The following is a 17,948-nucleotide window of genomic DNA, read 5'->3' on the forward strand; positions in this document are numbered from 1 at the left end:
CACCTCTAACCTTTCATATATGAATATTTGGCAAGTGATTTTTATCCTTTATCCAGCTTTTATCCTCAAAGAGATGAAAAATGTACCAAATGGAATAAAGAACTTCACTTTCCACTGAGAATGAGCCAGGGGTTCAATAAGAAAATAATATTTTAAAATGAAACATTTCTGCTATTTTGAAGTGACTAAATTGTGAAAGTTACTTTTTAAGCCCCTATGAGACACTTTCCATTTTGACTTTTAATATTTTCATGGTAATATTTATATTTGTGTAGAACACACAATGATTTAGAAAATGATAATCTATTGATCAAATTACTGAATTATATTTTATGTATTTTAAGACTACTAAGAAATAGACTATTTGAAATTACTGTCTTTCCTTAATATGCCTTGAATGAAAAAAGACTCATAGTAGATTTAGTAATTTGGGAACAATCAACATGTTGGTCAGGTCAGGTCAGCTATGATCTCAAATGACAGAGAAGCCCCTCACAGACAACTGAAATCCCTGGTAAGGTTCAGAACACGAGTGCAGCATTAGCTCACCTCACCCATTCCTGACTAAGGACTGTTGATTTTGTAAACATATTTTAACACAAAACGAGAACAATGCAGCCAGCACAGGGAGCTTAACTTTTCTGAGTGGCAAAAGATTTTATGGGAATGAGCATGACCAGAAATACATCTCTAATATTCTCAATAAGAAGAGTCAAAAGAAAACATGAATCATGCAAGTCATGATGCTACAGTGAATACTGTATAAAATCGATTCTATTATAATAGTTACTACTGTAAGGAAGGCAATTTATCTCAGCCTGGATAACAAGGCTAGTGACAGGAATACTATCTATCATAACTGTCTAAATATCAACTGTCTAAATTTCAACACAATGCTTACCAAGTATCAGCATTTGTGGGAAGTAGTTAACTGAGTATAAATGATCTCTCTGTTTACTATTTGCAGCAAAGCCTGTATGAGCTCCATATAAAGACGTTGCTTTCTTAAAGTATAAACTGAAAGAAAATCAGACCTCAATATGTAGCCAAAAGTTTTTTGTATTAATAAATCAAAATGTGAGGCTGAACCCATATAATATTTACCTGACAAAAATCTTATTCCATTGGTGAAATATGACAAACTCATAAATGTAAATACTGTTTACTCCCGCTTTGAAGCAAGATTTCATGGGACAATATACTGTATTCACAAAGCAATATTATCGCCATACAGGCCAACACCCAAAGAGCATAGTAGAAATACATACGGACACATACCTTAGAAAATTTGAGCCCATTTCGCTCTTCACTAAGAGCTTCTGGGATTTCCCCAGGCTCATGGTTACTTCCATGGTCCTCCTCATTATTGCCTTCTTCCTCTGTCAATACCATATTACTTTCTGCCAAGGAGGAAGACATCTTGGGAGATTCAGGCCTTAGATTCTTGAGGAGATGTGACTCCTTGCCTATTACCTGGCCACTTGAAAATGGCATGAAGTCACAGGTCTTCTTGGGCATAGATGGTGAAGTTACAGCATTTGCTAAGCCATCTTCATGCTGTATTTCATCTATTACAGGTGAATTTATACAGCTTTTTCCTGAAGAGCAACCAAAAGACTAACAATTAAATGCTGCATCGCATTACACTAAGTATAGTGATTTAACAATTACCAAGTAATAATTAATTTTACACTTTCTTTTCCTTCCTTTCTTCCCTCATTAATTTTCATGACAGGGTTCCTGGGCCCTGTTAAACCAGGCTGACCTTGCACTTAGAAAACCACCTGCCTCTGCTTCCCAGGTGCAGTGATTAAAACATCATGCCTGGCTGATTTTATATTTTCTAACTGTCCACCTCAACTTCCGTAAACATGAAATTATATTACAGTGTCAATATAATGAGACCTTGGACCTCCTTTCTACTTTCTGTGTATAACTGTTATGCAGGCATGCATGAGTGTTGTGCTGGCAAGTATGTGTGATTAGTAACCATGGAGGCCAGCCAGAATAGAGTATCAGATCATCTGGAATTTGAGTTATAGATGGTTGTGAGGTGCCATGTGGGTACCGGACACCAAGCCCAGGACTTCTGTAAGAACTACAAATACTTTTAAATGCAGAGCTATCTCTCCAGCGCCAAGTTTATACTTTTGAAAAGAAAACAAATCCCAATTAACTAGACAGTCAAACATTAAGTAGGTTCTAATCCACATTATCATCAATATGTCACTCATAACACTTAACAAAGCACAAACACTAAAAATCTACCTAGAAATTTTTTCAATAGATAATGCTAAGAACAGCTAAACCAGAAACAATGGAATTCAGAGAATGTGTATAAATGGAACATATAAAGTCCTAGATAGTCAATAAAGTCTTCACTGCATGATCCTTTACAGTATACTGAAAACATGGAGAAGGCTATTAGACTTAGGCAGATGAGATTCTTCAACTGCCACATAGTTTGGAGAGAATGCTTTGAAATAATATCTCTTGTATGAGGTATTATAAATCATTTCCCAGACACACAAAATTATCATCATTTCTACATATCACATACAAGCTCTAATACTGAAGCCATGTCTTACATTTAAGTATTCTTCTTAGTCTCATAACCTACAGATCAAAATATAAAGAACTAGATAGAACTGATAAAATTAGACACACTTAGTGTAACTATTCCCTGAAGTTATAAACAGACAAATTAAACACAGTGGTAGAATCCATGGTGAAGTCCTATGAGGATTTACTTATGTATACTACAGAATTGTGTTGTTTGCATTAACTGCAATTCCCATTATACATTCTCAACCCTTTACCTCCCCACCCATTCCTTACAACTCTTCAGAAGTTAACATCAAACCATCTGGGCTTTTAAGGTTCTCTCTCTATAGGTCTGTCAATTTAAAACCAGTATATGTAATGGCATTGCTACAATGATACTATACTGAATTATAACTGTCATATAGATCCTCCCTAAAGTATGAACTCACAGGAAAAAGTTTGTGGTTTCAACTGGAGTCACACAGGCTTTTTAAAAGCAAACGTAATGAAGATAAGGAAGTAATTGAGGAATAATTCTTTAATGAAATGATGTAAAGGTTTTTATTTTATTCTAAGTATAATATTAAGAAGATGGGATGAACATAATCTGAACTATTTTTTAAGACTACCATATAGAGATGTGAATATATTGTGTCTCTACTGAAAGCTGATTCATTTAAAATGTCAAAGAGAGGCTGGAATGTCACAGTTCCAGAACTTAATCTTGGCCTACTAAAAAGTCATTCCTGGCTCCCTATATCATATGTCAGACTTCAAACTTCGCTCCAGAATAAACAATAAGCAATCTTCTTCCTTCTGATGTGAGAACTGTACTTCTGTATTCACAGAGATTCAACAGAAGGGGGCGGGAGGTACTTTCTGTAAGGATAAAAGTGATGTGGTGTCTTATGGGAAAGATATGTGGGAGGAGCTGAAAGGAAAGGGAAAGTTTCAATTAAAAATATATTTAAAATGGGGGGGGGGGGGGAGCCAGGAGCACTGAAAAGGGCTGGGTGGTAAAGAGCCCAAGATACTCTTCCAGAGGACCTAGGTTCAATTTGCAACACTTGTCTATAGCTATAGCACCAGTGAATCACACAGATATGCATGTGGGCAAAACACCATATACATGAAGTTAAAAATAAATCTTTAAAGAAACAGAAAATTACTTTGCTTTAATTTGGGGGGGGGGGCGGTGGTGGTGGCACCAAGCAGCAAGTACACTTTAAAGGGAATGCACCAAGAAAAATCAGGATCATAAAACAGGCTCAGGTTTTCAAGAAAGCTGCTGTCCCAGGCAATGTGAAAATCAGTCAATCCCCATCACCACTGGATTGCTTCATCCAGCATTGATATGAAGGTTTGTGCCTCATCTTCCTGCATCTTGTTACGCCCTTTTCAGGTGATATCACTGGGAGCCCGGACATTCTCTAAGAGAAATGGAGAAGCAGTGGGTGGGGGGGAGGACTGAGGCTACTGGAACAGTGAAGGAGGGCAGGAGGTTGAGCCAGGATGTATCTTATGAGAGAAGAATGAATTAAAAGAAAAACGAAAATTAGCATACTAATTTTCCACAATATGGAGGAGGGTAAAAAGCAGCAAGTACTCTTTAAAGGAAATCCAAACACCACAAATCAGGGTCATAAATCAGGCTCACATTATCTAGAAACCTGCTGCCCAAGGCATTTTGGGAATCACCTGCAGCCACAGGTCATAAAAACTAGCAATTGGACTTGTCTCTCACATTTCAGTTTCAAAAAACTGTTTATTTAAAATAAACAGGTCCTCTACCTTCCTACTCTCCACTGCAAAAACTGATTCTCAGACCCTGCATGTTGTACCTTGTACGTCAGATACTAAGCAGTGTTACAAGCGCCAACCTCTCAGACTAATGTAAGCCTGATCTCAGCATCTTGAGATCAACTGGGTCTATCTTTCATTTATCTCCATTGACTTATTTCTTATACTCTTCATCACTGAGCCATCATTTAACCACTTTATTTATTTTTATATTTATTCATTTTATGTGTATGCGTGCTTTGTCTGTGCATATGAGACTTTTAGAAAAGTTAATTGGTATAAATGTTAATGGTGTTATAAACTAAGCTGGTTTTATAAGGTTTTTCCCTTTTTATAGACTTACCCTTTATGTTCTTCTTAAAATTAGCAAGGAATCTGAACAAAATTGCCTATTATTTGCTCTTTTTCTTTGTGAATTTTATGTTGAATTTCACTAAAAGTTTCTGCCTTTTAGAAGTCTTCATTTTTTATTAAACAACATGTATAATATTGGATGTTTAGTCCAGACTCCTATTACACATAAAAACCACATCCCATGCTATATAACATTCACTAGACCTCATAGGTGGATCATCCCGTAAATTTACTCACTTAATGCACATGCCAGGTGGACACAGTTTTAAGGCATCAGATTATTAATCACTGTAGTCACATGTGAAATATAATAGGCCCTTTTCTTACCTGAGAGTTTGGTGTCATTCTGTAAGTTGTGATGAGCTTGTGTCCTGGTATCGGAAGCTTCTCCTGCTGAAGGAGCTATGATGTTCCCCAGTTTGGATGTTTTTTCTAGCTTTTCAGTGACCTTGAGGTGTCCTGAACATATGGTGGCAGGGTTAGAGACCTCCTCCACATTTGATTCAACCGATTCCTCATCCTCCTCAGCTTTAGGCCTTTTAGAATGTGACCTATTACCCTGCAGGCTGTTAATAAAAGGAATGTGGTCAGAGGAAAAAATTCAAAATATATATGAAATACACACCAATGAAAATAATACTGTTATATCTTGCTTGTATCAACAAAGAATTAGTTATTTAGAATTTTTACAATTAATAAAGTTGAATTTTCACATTATAAATACCCGATGAGATAACACTATAAAGTCAAGTAAAGCAGAGACATAAACTAAACAGAATAAATAAGAATACAAACATAATACCAGATGGTGCTGTCAATGGCAATCACAACATGGAGGACACAAGCAGTATTTTCACTTCACAGGGTATACATGTAAACCAAAGCAGCTAGCAGCTATCAGGGTTGTGATGGAGCGTTATACTTGTGCATAATTAACACATAATTACTAAAGGCCCATCAACAATCATGTTCAGCCATTGACTAAGAAAAACAAAATATACTTCTGAACATTAAGATTTGTAAGAAATGAGAAGGGTATTGTGATTAAACACTGGCAATCTGTATATCACAGATACATGTACTCTACCAAGTTGAAAAGCCTGGTGACTTTAACAGCTACATCAGCTCATGCAGGTCTACAATGATACTTTGCATGTTTCTCTAGATCTCAGACTGGTATGCTTCCTGAATTGACTACCTAATTACTGTTTGTCAAACTCTGAATGTATTCACAGTGAGTTACACATTTTACTGTGACAAAACTTATAAACATATAAGTTCTCAAACCATTAATAATTATTTCCCACACACTAAGCGCTATTGTATGTCTTAAAAGAATGGAGTTTTTGCTTTATATGTGGTTATTTTGCTTGCATGTATATCTGTGCACTATGTGCATGAAATGACCACAGAAGCCAGAATAGGATGTCAGATCTGTGGAATGGGAGATACAGATGGTTGTTAGCTGCTGCGTGAGTGCAGGGAACTTGAATCATCTGCAAAGCAATCAATGCTCTTAAGATGTCTCTCCTGCCCCACTGTGAAACTTTCAAATTCATTTCATTTTCTAACAATGAAACACCGCCCATGGTATACTGGATTCACTTTTAAACAATATTCTGAAAATCCATGCTGTAAACTAAAGCTGAAATATTATCATGCAAGTTTTAGATTAGCTACTAACTAGTTCTGTCATGAATGTAGGCATGTATGTATGTATGTATGTATGTATGTACCTACCTATCTATCATCTATTTATCTTTATCTTCTAGGTATAATTCCCATCATTGAGGAAGCAGAAACAAGTAGATTTCTGTGAGTTACAAGTTAGTCTGATTTCATATGAATAAAATAAGTTCTGGGTTAACAAAGCCATCATAGCTATGTCTAAAAAAAAAAAAAAAGACAACAACCAAAAAACCCAGCCATTCAAAAAGAAAATTCCATGTTCTGAGGTTTCTCTTGCTCACAACCATTCTAAACAACAAAAATAAATCCAAGTGGTAGGAAGGACAAAATAATCACTAAATTTTGAGGAAATTTTTTAAATTATAGTGCTATTCCAACAAAAACAGAGGTGCCAGAGGTCTAAATGCAGGAGAGCAAATACATGTATATATCAAAAATTATGCTAAAATAATTTAATTACATAAAAAGCAATCACACACGGTCACTCAAATTGTTAATATAGCACAGTATAATTTTGAAAGATGTATAATATTTTTATACCACATTTAATAAATACATATGCAAGAATACATGCCAAATATTAACATGGATAGTTTCATGATAGTGAGTTTAGGAATTATTTGGCTATTTTGGATTTTTTTCCTGGATTTAGAAAATTTCCACAGTTCTCAAATATTATTTTTATAAACTGAAAGATAAGCAACAGTAAAAAAGAAAACCTAAACAAAACATTCCAAACATTAGCAGCTAATATGTAGCCTATGAATCTGAACTATAAGACATACAAAGTCCTAGTCACAAAAGGGGAATAGAAGAAGGTTCAAAATAGACTACCAAGGTACAGAAATAACACTTTTGCCTTTGAAACTTTGAAAAGAATGAAACCAAAAGAATAAAACCACAGCAGAAGCATGCAGATGAGAAAAGAAGTGTCTGAGCTACCGAACCAATGAAAGAAATCATAAACAAAATTTTTAAAAATGGTAGCATATAAGAGTTGGAAATAAAACTATTGAAGTTATCTAAAATATGGTGAATAATGTAAAGACCAAATAAAAGTTCTATCTACATTGATTTCAGAAGTACTCTGCATATGACTACCTGTTCCTAATTTTAGTACACCAATTCAAAAGCTTAACACACATTACCTCAAAATATCAGTAATATACTAAAGATAAGAATAACAGAGACAAACAAATAGTTCTTGAGAACATTTGTTTCCATGATCCATTTCAACAACGTACAAACTACAAGCAGGAAGTGGTGGGGTCCTTACCTCTTGGAAGCTTTTTTCAATTTTCTCCTCCTCTGTAGCCATAGTTTTACTTCAGGGGTAGACTCAGGAGTGGGCTTTGTATGGTCAATAGTATATATATCCTTCCCTTGTTTCCATATTTGGTACCTGTCTGGCTGAAATTTCTTCACAAATATATCCATTGATATCTGCACCATGTCATTCCGGCAAGTGCACTGAAACACAATGAATAATTGGAATAAAAAGTTAAATATTTTACTACCGATATAACATACCATGCCCCTGGGTAGAACATAGATGCTTAATTAAGTTATAAATAATGAAATAGTATATATAACAAACCCCTCAGGATATGAGACTGTAGATACACACTAAGAAATGAGAAAATAAAAGTATTTTGTACATTTCTATGAACTGTGTACCAAGAATAAGTGATAAAGTAGTGTGAGAGTGCATAAGACCGAAGTAGACTTACTGTAGGTAACAATGGTGCAACTGGGACAATATATGAGGCACTGGCAATGAATCCAAGATCTAACTCTATCCCACAAAGTGACTTAGTGAAGCCCATTCTTTATGGAGAGACACCTTGCTTAGCCTAGACACAGGGTGTCAGGGAGTGGAGAGGTGCCTTGATCCAGTCTCAACTAGATGATGGGATAGACTTAGTAGACTTCCTAGGGGAGTCCTTACCCTGTCCAAGGAGCAGATGAGGAAGGGGGGACAGGAGGAGAGGAGGGAGGGAGAACTGGGATTGGAACATAAAATATAAATTAATAATGAAATAATAAATAAAGAAGTATGTAAAGAGAAGCCTTCCCGCCAGCCTGGTTCCAGAGCCACATCAGTCCCAAATAAACACACAGGAGGCTATATTAATTATGAAGCCATTGGCCTTGCTTGTTTCTTACTGGCTAGCTCTGACTTAAGTATTTATCCCATAATTGTTAATCTAAGTATTTCTCTTACTGGAGAACTTTCCGGGCTTCTTATCCCTATGGCAGTTACATTTTGACTTCCTAGATTTCTCCTGTGTTTCTCCTACCCAGAGTCCTCCTCGACTCCTAGTCCCACCTATGTTGCTTCCCTATTGGCCAACAGTGCTTTATTGACATATACACAGGACTTCCACCATCAGAAGTATGTTTGTTTGAAGGTTGTCCAGCAAAGGAACAGTTACCCTACTACCACAGATACCCATCAAAAATGTGTAGCACAGCATGCAGTGTTTGTAGGAAATGATTACTATCACAGATATGCATCGAATTCCAAAGTAGTAACACTATATGGGATGTTTGAGCCAATTTAGGCACAGTCTGAACATTGCCCAAAGGTCCACTTTAATTAAAAGCTTGGTACACAGGGAAGGAATATTGGTAGGAGAGGCCTAATTAATGGTTTTTAACTCACTGAATGTATCAAAAAGTTCTCATGGCATTTCACTGGTAGTTAGTTATAAGTGAACCTTTGGGACTTCTCTTATGAAAAGCTTGGTGTGAAAGGAGAAAAGCAGGCCCCAACCATCCTTAGCTCCTCCCTTGGGAGATGGGAGGCTTTACACCTGTATCATTGCTGGGATGATCTGCCAGTGTTTGCTATTCTTACCAGAGACCCAAATAAGAAGGTCTTACCCGTTTTTTTTGTTGTTGTTGTTGTTGCTGTTTTTAACATCTAAAGCATTGATCTCTGTACATAGCTGTATTAAGGCATTTTATTGGAGCACTGCAAAGTTGCCAAATAAATCTGGAATGTCAATGAATGTGTGATTTGAATAATTTAAACAGTGAGTCATCAGTGAGATGGCTGGGTGGGTAAGAGCAGCTGTTAAGCCTGACAACCTGAGTTCTATCTTGGGAGCTCACATGGCACAAGAAGAGAACTGACTCTACCAGGTATACTCTTAACTCCATGTGCATACAGTGGTACACATGTGCCAAGACACACACATGTGCATCTACACACGGTACAAATAAGTAAATGTAAAAGAAATATTTAATTATATTTGTTGTAATTAATAAACACTTGCAGCTGGAGAGATGATTCTGCAAATAAAAGCTCTTGTTCTTGCAATAAGATTCAGGTTCCATTTCCAGCAATCAAGTGGTAGCTTACAAACATTCACAACTACAGTTCCAGGTCTGACACCCTCTTCTGACTTCCGCAGGCACCAGGCACGCAGGTGGTACACAGACTTATACGCAGAAAAAAAGCATTCATACACATAAAATAAAACAAATTCTTGCAAAGTAACTCAAAATTGTAAACAAAAGTTTCTTCTACATTATGTCAAAGATAACACACTAACCAAGCATACCTAGTAGAGAAAGGAAAGCATTAAAAGGATTAAGAAATTCATATGAACCAGGCTGTGGTGGCCTATGCACTCAGAAGGCAGAGCCAGGTGGATATCAGTGAGTTCCAGGACAGTCAGGGCTACACAGAGAAACCCTATCTTGAAAAACCAAATGGAAAACTGTTTTTTTTTTTTAAGTTCAAATGAGAAGTTATTCCGAAACTACTAGAAGATTGTTTCTCATAAATACACAGTGATCAAGCAATACCTTAAGAAATAAGCTTTCTATAAAAACTTCACATAATTTAATTAGGCTGAGGCCAACAGTTTATGCATCAAGTAATGGTGCAGCAATAGTATCATTAATTTAGCTGCTATATTTTAATAATTCCTTACAAGCCTGGTAAAAGAAGAGATTAAAAAATATGCTTGACACATGATTATAGTATCGTAGTGGCACAATTATCACATGCAAATAAAATAATTCCAAATTTAATTTCTACGGTCAAATTTCCCATAATAAAACTCTAAAATTTTGTTTGGTGTTTTTGGAAGCAGAATATATCTAGGTAGCCCAATCTTGTAATTGTATGTTATTTATGATTTATTAAAGCTTGCCTGAGGGTTCATAAAGCAAAGTCAACCACAAGTCATATAAGCTAGGCACACACTTTTAAACCCTAGCAGCCAGAAGTTAGGATGTAGTGGTACACAACTTTAATTCTAGAAGTCAGGATTAAGGGGTAGACAGATTTCTGGGAGTCCAAAGCCACCCACATCTAAACAAAATGGATCCAGTCCTTAAAAGAAACAACTCACACAAAGATGATCTCATCACCTGGGACCACACGCCTTTAACGTCAGCATTAGGGAGGTACAAAAGACAGTAGCAAGGTCTCGGTATCAGACATTCATTCTCCAGCCAAGTTGACAATAGGAAAGCACCAGTTGTGTCAGAGGTAAGAGCTCTCTTGATAGCTTGGCTGCTTTGATTCCCTGATCTTCAGGTTGAACACCAATATGTGTCTCTGGGCGTTTTATTTTTCATGCTACACAATCTGACCAGAAACTGTTTATCTGTGGAAGGTTATCCTATTATAATCCTGTGACAAAGAATATATAACATGCAACCTCAGACCTTGAGTACTCCAAGACACCTACTAATGTTATCTAATACAAAAATCATAAAATCACTTAATATATTAGAAGACTGGTCAGGCCTTTGCTGTTGCTATTTTGGTAATGTGAACTATGTTCTTGGCAATAATGTATTGTAGTGTTGAAATCACACATGCCAGTTCTGGACACAGTGCTGTATTCCTTTAACCCCAGGAAAGACAGGAGGGTCTCTTGAGTTTCAGACCAGCAAGAGCTATCAGCTCTAAACTGCTATTTCAGGCACAATATCTTTGCTCTGCCATCATGGGAATCCAACCCACTGGAAGCATAAACCCAAACAAACTTTTTTTCTATAAAAACAATGTACATCAAAACAACTTTTTTCCATTAATAAATTTAAGAAATTGTTGGTCATTTCCAGAGCAACTTAAAGAAAAATAAATCATTGAAACTATCATTGATATTCTTCAGAAAACTTCTACCTAAAATATATAAATTGCATTAGTTACTTCTCTAATTGATGCTATAAAACACCATGGCCATGGCATCTTTGGGAAGGGTTGTTTATTTTGGCTTAAAATAAGCTTCTAAGTACTAGGATAAGCTACAAACCTAGTGCAATGGAAACTCTCCAGAATCTATGAGGGAGAACCTAGTTAAGACTCCTAGCAAAGGGAGATAAAGAGCCTGAAAAGGCCATCTCCGGTAACTAGGCAGACTTCCAGTAGAGGGATTAGAACCCCCAACCCAGTCAGTCACATAACCTCTGACCTTCAATTTTCCCTGCCTACAAGATATACTGAGTGAGACAAAGGTGATGCAGAAATTATGGAAGTGGCTAACTAATGACAGGACTAGCTTGAGATCCATACTGTGAGAGGGAGCCCACCCCAGAAACAGCCTGGGGGCAAGGATCCAGAAGCTAGACAGTCCAGAGATAGAACCAACATGACTGATAAAAAGGAAAAAACAAGTCAATGAAAATGATGTGACAGACTTTGATGATTTCCCCATGGAAGACCTCACCCTTTGTCTGGAACAGGAAGAGGGATCGGATGGGGGTCGGTAGGGGACATGGGAGGATGAGAAGGAGAGGAAATTGGGATTGTTTCTAATTAATATTTTTTTAAAAATCAATGAAATGATTCTAATGACATTCTGCCATACTAATAGATCAGTGCCTAGCCAAATTGTCATCAGAGAGGCTTCATCCAGCAACAGATAGAAGGAGATTCAGAGACCCAGAGTCAAACATTTAGACCTCGGGAATTCTGTGAAAGAGGGGAACGAAGAATTATGGGAGCCAGACGGGCCAAGGACACAACAAGAAAATCCACAGAATCAATTAACCTGGGCTCATAAGGGACTCACAGAGATGGAACACCCAACCAGAGAACTTCATGGGACTAGCCTAGGCCCTCTGCACATACATTACAACTATATAGCTTGGTCTTCTTATAGGACTCCTGACAGAGGGTGCAGGGACTGTTTCTGACTCCATTACCTGCTTTTGGGATCTTTTTCTCCTACTGGATTGCTTTGTCCAGTCTGAATAGGAGAGGAGACGCCTGTTGTGCCCAAATTCTGAACCCCAAAATCACCAAGAGGCCCATTTCGATGCAAAAGCAAAGAGTCTTTTATTGTAGATGTTTAACAAGCTAACCCCATTAGCTCGGGCCCTTCACCCCGCCACCATGGCAAATGGCTGGAGAAAGACCCCAAGCAACCTCGAGGTAGGGATCTTAAAGGGCAGCGTAAGGGGAGTGTCTAGGGGTATGAAACAGTCTCAGGATTGGTGAGCTTCCAGGTTTGGACATGCCCTGTGTTGATTGGTCGACTGGTTGTTATGGCTCATAGGCCCTCCCAGGGCAGTTGCTATGTTCTGCACGTCACTGTTGTGTACTGTTCATAAAACACATGCAGAGCCGTAAAGCACAGCCCCACCAGCTAACTTTTGATTGGTTCCTTGCCACGAGGAGGGCATCTGACCTTAGTGACCAGGACAGGAGCGGCAAGGTCATACAAGCACGTTAGCCTGTAATGGTTGCTAAAATGGGGGGCTGGTCATTACACGCCTAGTATAACTGCAACTTGATATGCCACAGCTGGCTGATACACGTGAGAGGAATGCACTTCCATGAAGAGAAAGGAGAAGGAGAAGATCTGGGAGGGGGGTGAGAGGGACTGGGAGAAGGAAGGGAAACTGCCCAGGATGTGGGGGGAGAATTAATTCAATTAATAGAAGACTTCAGAAGGTTGAAGTCCATAACTTCAGGGAAAGCATAGCAGAGATCAGGAACAAGAAACAGAAAGCTCACGTGTCCAATGGCAATCAGAGAGCATAGAATAAACTGGAAGGAGGTGAAAAACTTTTTTACTCTCAGTCCACTTTGAGCAACATGTTACCTCCAGAAAGACTATGCCCCCTAACCCTCCCAAATCAGTGTCCAAATATCTGAGACTACTGGTGTATTCTCAGTCAAACCACCACGATCAACTCCCAGTAACTGCTTTGGGAAGGCCCTTGAAATGTATCCTCTGCTTATAATTTGTATTTATTAACTTCTAACATGTCAGTCTTTCTTCTGTTGTGTTAAAAGTCTTACCTATTCAATTTTTTCCTTTCTTTATTAAGATTATAATTACGTTTCCACCCTTTCCTTTCCTCCCTCAAAAACTTCCCATAAACCCCTCCCTACATTCATTCAAATTTATGGCCTCTTCTTTCATTGTTATTGCTTGCATATGCACATATACATGTATATACCTAAATAAAATCCGTTCAGGTGCAATAATGTTAGTTGTATGTACATTTTCAGGGCTGGCCATTTGTGGGCTCTTCCTTGGAGAAGAACATCTCTTCCAATACCAGTTTTCCCCAATTGCCTATATGTCTCTCTCTTTTTCTCTCTCTCTTTCTCTCTCTCTCTCTCTCTCTGTGTGTGTGTGTGTGTGTGTATGTGTGTGTGTGTGTGTGTGTGTGTGTGTGTGTTTGTGTGTGTGTGTGTAATTAAGGAATCATGGGCTTTCCCCATCCAACCTGGGATGTTCATTAGTGCTGCTCCGTGTTCAGCTAACATTTAGGGGGCCATGTTGGTAAGACTTTATGGGTGTATGTAGCTTCTGACATCACAAGGAGATGCAATTTCAGAGAAAACTCCCTGATTGTCTGGCTTTTACCAGCTTTCCCCTCAATTTAATACTCTTTCATTTAGCATGGCTTTCTTATGGGAGCTGCTGCTACAAGTAGGATGACAAGAATCAGCTAACCTGAGTTGCACTGAATTAGGAGATTAGGAGAAATTCTTAAGTTTTAGGAAATGAAAAGTCTCTGGATTTATTTGATACAAAAACAAGTCCTTGCCGGGCATTGGTGGTGCACGCCTTTAATCCCAGCACTTGCGAGGCAGAGGCAGGCGGATCTCTGTGAGTTCCAGGGCAGCCTGGTCTACAGAGCTAGTTCCAGGACAGTCTCCAAAGCTACACAGAGAAACCCTGTCTTGAAAAACCCAAAAAAAAAAAAAAGTCCTTGTAAAACATTTGATTCTTGACACTGGAGAGATGGCTCAGAAGTTAAGAACACCCACACGGTGGTTCAGAACTATCTGTAACTCCAATGCCAGGGGATCCAATGCCATCTTCTGACAGCTGTTGGCACCAGGCATGCATGTGATACACAGACATACATATAGGCGTAATGCTAATACACTCAATTAAAAAAATCAGTTCTTATAAAAGTTAATCAAGATTGCCCATGTGTCTGACAATCAACTTTGAATCACCATGGCAATACCACTCTGCTGTATTTAGCATTACCATGGAAACACACCTCTGGATGAATTTTTCAGTGTTCAGCTCTCTGCTTTGTGAAAATGTGACCTGCCACCAAATGCTCCATTAGCCATGCCGTCTCCACTTCAAACAAGTGAGCCAAATATAAGCCCTTCTTTCTTTTAGTTGCTTTCACCGGGTATTCTGGTACAGAAATGAGAAATGTAAGTAGAAAATTGGCATCAATGTGGAGCCATTGATGTGATTAACCAGACCACATGGTTCGTAGGCCTTTGTTACTGGTCTGGGAAAGACTATGGAAGAGATTAGAACTGTGGGATAGATAAACTCTAGAAAGTTACCAATCAAATATAATGGGCAATTCTTGTGGAAATTTGAAAGGCCAGAATACTAACACAAATTCAGACTTCGCTATAACAGAAAAGTTCGTGGATTGTTTGGTTCATGTCCTACGGTGCTTGAATGAGGTTGAATTTAGCAGTAATAGACTAATTTCAAACAGGATACCATTCAGACCATTGATGCGCTGCTGATATAGGTCTACAACAAGAAGACATGAGAAAAAAATAACATTGAACGGGAATTTTTGAAAATGTTCCATTTTGAATGAGTTTAAATAAAGTTCTAGATCAGAAAGTTGAGTAGGGGCTAACTAAAGGAAAGGCCCACTTCTTAAGGGCACATTCTGCCTTCTCAGGGATCCTAGATCAATCCCTACCACTCCAACCAGGAAGATAACAACCACCTTGGAATTCCAGTTTCTGAGGATCTAATACCTTACCTCTGGTCTCCTGGGATACCTGAATGCTTGGTAGCAACATGCACATGTACCTTTGCACACACAAAAACATAAAATAGATCTTCAAAGAATGAAAAAGCAAGCTGGGTGGTGATAGCACACACATTTAATCCTAGCACTCAGGAAGCAGAGGAAGGTGGATGACTTAGCAGTTCCAGATCAGCCTGGTCTACAGAGCAAGTTCCAGGACAGCCGAGGCTACACAGAGAAGCCATTTCTCAGAAGGAAGGAAATAAGGGACACAGAGAGGAAGGGAAGGGAGGAAGGGAAACAGGGAGGGAGGGAGGGAGGGAGGGAGGGAGGGAGGGAGGGAGGGAGGGAGGGAGGGAGGGAAAGCAGAAAAAATTGTTAAAAAGTGATCAGAACTACCAATGAGAAACTCTGCACTGTACAACGGAATAACAGTAAAGGTTTCCTGAGGATAAGATCTCACTCAAGTAGGCTTCCATCTTGTGAAAATGCAATTTCGCATAAAAACAGAGTGCCTAAACTGAAAATGAGAATGAGGGATTTCCTGCTCCAAAACTATCTCCTGATGCAACTGTATGCCAGAGACTATAGTACACGATGGCAGAATAACATGGTATCATTGTTTTTGTGGCATTGAACTCACATGCCTGAAAAATACCAGGTGTGAGGGGATCATGAAGGCTTATGACAAGGTCACAAAAAGCAAGCAATATGTAGCTGGGTCAGCAAGGAGGGTCGTCTGCCTGAGCATGAGGGAATTTAATAAATAAGTAAATAAATAAAACCTATGCTGCAATAGTGTCTCCAAGTTAGTAGTCACGCTGAGACCATGAGAGACCCTGGAAAGCTACAGTCACAGAGCAGAGCCCAAAATAGAGGATAAGTGTGATGACAGCCAAACCACAAGACTACTACAACCCAGATGATTTCATCACATGCCCCATGCGGTGAACATGGAACTTAGGGACTTTGCTGTTTGTTTTGCCAGATTTCTATCTTCCCTTGTTATACCATGGTATAATGGAAATATTTAATAGAGTTTTTGATCTTTTGGGGCTATTATAAGACTGCTATGCATATCAGAACAGATGTTACGACTGTGTTGTTTTGTTTTTACAGCATCAAGACTATGCAGAATTTTAGAAATGGACTAAACACGTTTTGCATTATGAAACCTGAAGAGTAAGGAGTAGAATGATAGGCTTGAAAGTCACTTGAGGGGTCATGCTGACAAAGAATGAAGTTTTGATGGTTAATAGTAATTGTCAACTTTAATGCATTTAGAATCACAGTATTCACAGTATCAATTAGTGTGTCTAGTTCTTGTTCAATAATTCTGGAAATGAAGTACAGAAATGTAAATTCTGTTTTTTACTTGGTTCTGATACAGAAAGTCATTCACCCATACTTCTAGAGACTGCAAAAGAGTCCCTACTAGTAGTGGAACAAAATATCCCCACTAAAGTAGACCATGCTTTGTGAAATTTAAAATATGGCACTTAAAAAATGTTTTTAAAATAATTTATTGGTGACTTGACATCTCTATTGTAAAACTATCATTAACTTTTTTTTCTGATAAAGTGAACTAGATTGATTTTTGTTCAAAGGAAAAAAAATTCCTGAAAGTTGAACACAGAAGAAACTACTTCTTAGCATTTTAGCATACTAGTCTCCTAAGCTTCTATATATTATCAAGTTTGCTTCATTATACAAAATACCTGGACTAAATTGCCAAAAGAAAAACAAATGATCACTACGTTGAAGCATGCATTTACAGAAAATAAATACATGAGGATATCAATAGTAGAATCTGTAGTCAAAAGAAACAAATGAAAAACTAGACATTAGCAATTCACAGAAAGAAGAGAAACACTACAATATAAATGAGGGAAAACTATATAGCTATCTTCTGAATTGATACATTCCTTCGTGGAAAAAAGAGGGAAGCTGATAAGATACAAGAAGTCATAAGGCTCAGCAAACGGTCGCAAGGCTCATTCCCAAGGTTACAAAAGCAGAAAAAATTGTTCCTACTGCTCCAGATATTGGCATGTTATACAATTATTATACAAGAATCTCTAAAGCTGTCTCAGGAGTTGTGTGTCCCTGATGCTGCTTTTGAGTAGCACATAGTCCCATAGACAACATGAAGAAAATCACTGGTTCACTAAACTGGCCTTGGGTGAGATCATTTCTATGGTCTGTCTTGGTACCAGGTAGGGTAGCTCATACCTATAACCTCAGCACTCAAGAGGTAAAGGCCTGACATCACAAACCCAATTCAGAGAATAAGAACAAGTTCCTATAGACACATGATCATACAATTCCTATGT

The 17,948-nt window shown here is 38.1% G+C and overlaps 1 protein-coding gene across 5 annotated transcripts in view; it reads right to left on the reverse strand.

The window, feature by feature from the left end:
• The window catches only part of LOC101844032 (lysine-specific demethylase 4C), a 164,967-nt gene that overhangs the window by 68,493 nt on the left and 78,526 nt on the right, over positions 1–17,948 (reverse strand). For 4 of the 5 annotated variants that reach the window (XM_040757297.1, XM_040757295.1, XM_040757298.1 and 1 more), the window contains 3 exons: positions 7,664–7,857; positions 5,026–5,264; positions 1,279–1,598 (listed from right to left, as the gene is read on the reverse strand). In XM_040757297.1, coding sequence (XP_040613231.1) covers positions 1,279–1,598; positions 5,026–5,264; positions 7,664–7,857 — 753 coding nt within the window. Of the gene's footprint in view, positions 1–1,278; positions 1,599–5,025; positions 5,265–7,663; positions 7,858–17,948 lie in introns of those variants that run through there. The other variant, XR_005881384.1, reaches the window with a different exon arrangement.

Source organism: Mesocricetus auratus, unplaced genomic scaffold, assembly GCF_017639785.1.
Source record: "Mesocricetus auratus isolate SY011 unplaced genomic scaffold, BCM_Maur_2.0 Super-Scaffold_100014, whole genome shotgun sequence".
In the NCBI taxonomy this organism is placed as follows: domain Eukaryota; kingdom Metazoa; phylum Chordata; class Mammalia; order Rodentia; family Cricetidae; genus Mesocricetus; species Mesocricetus auratus.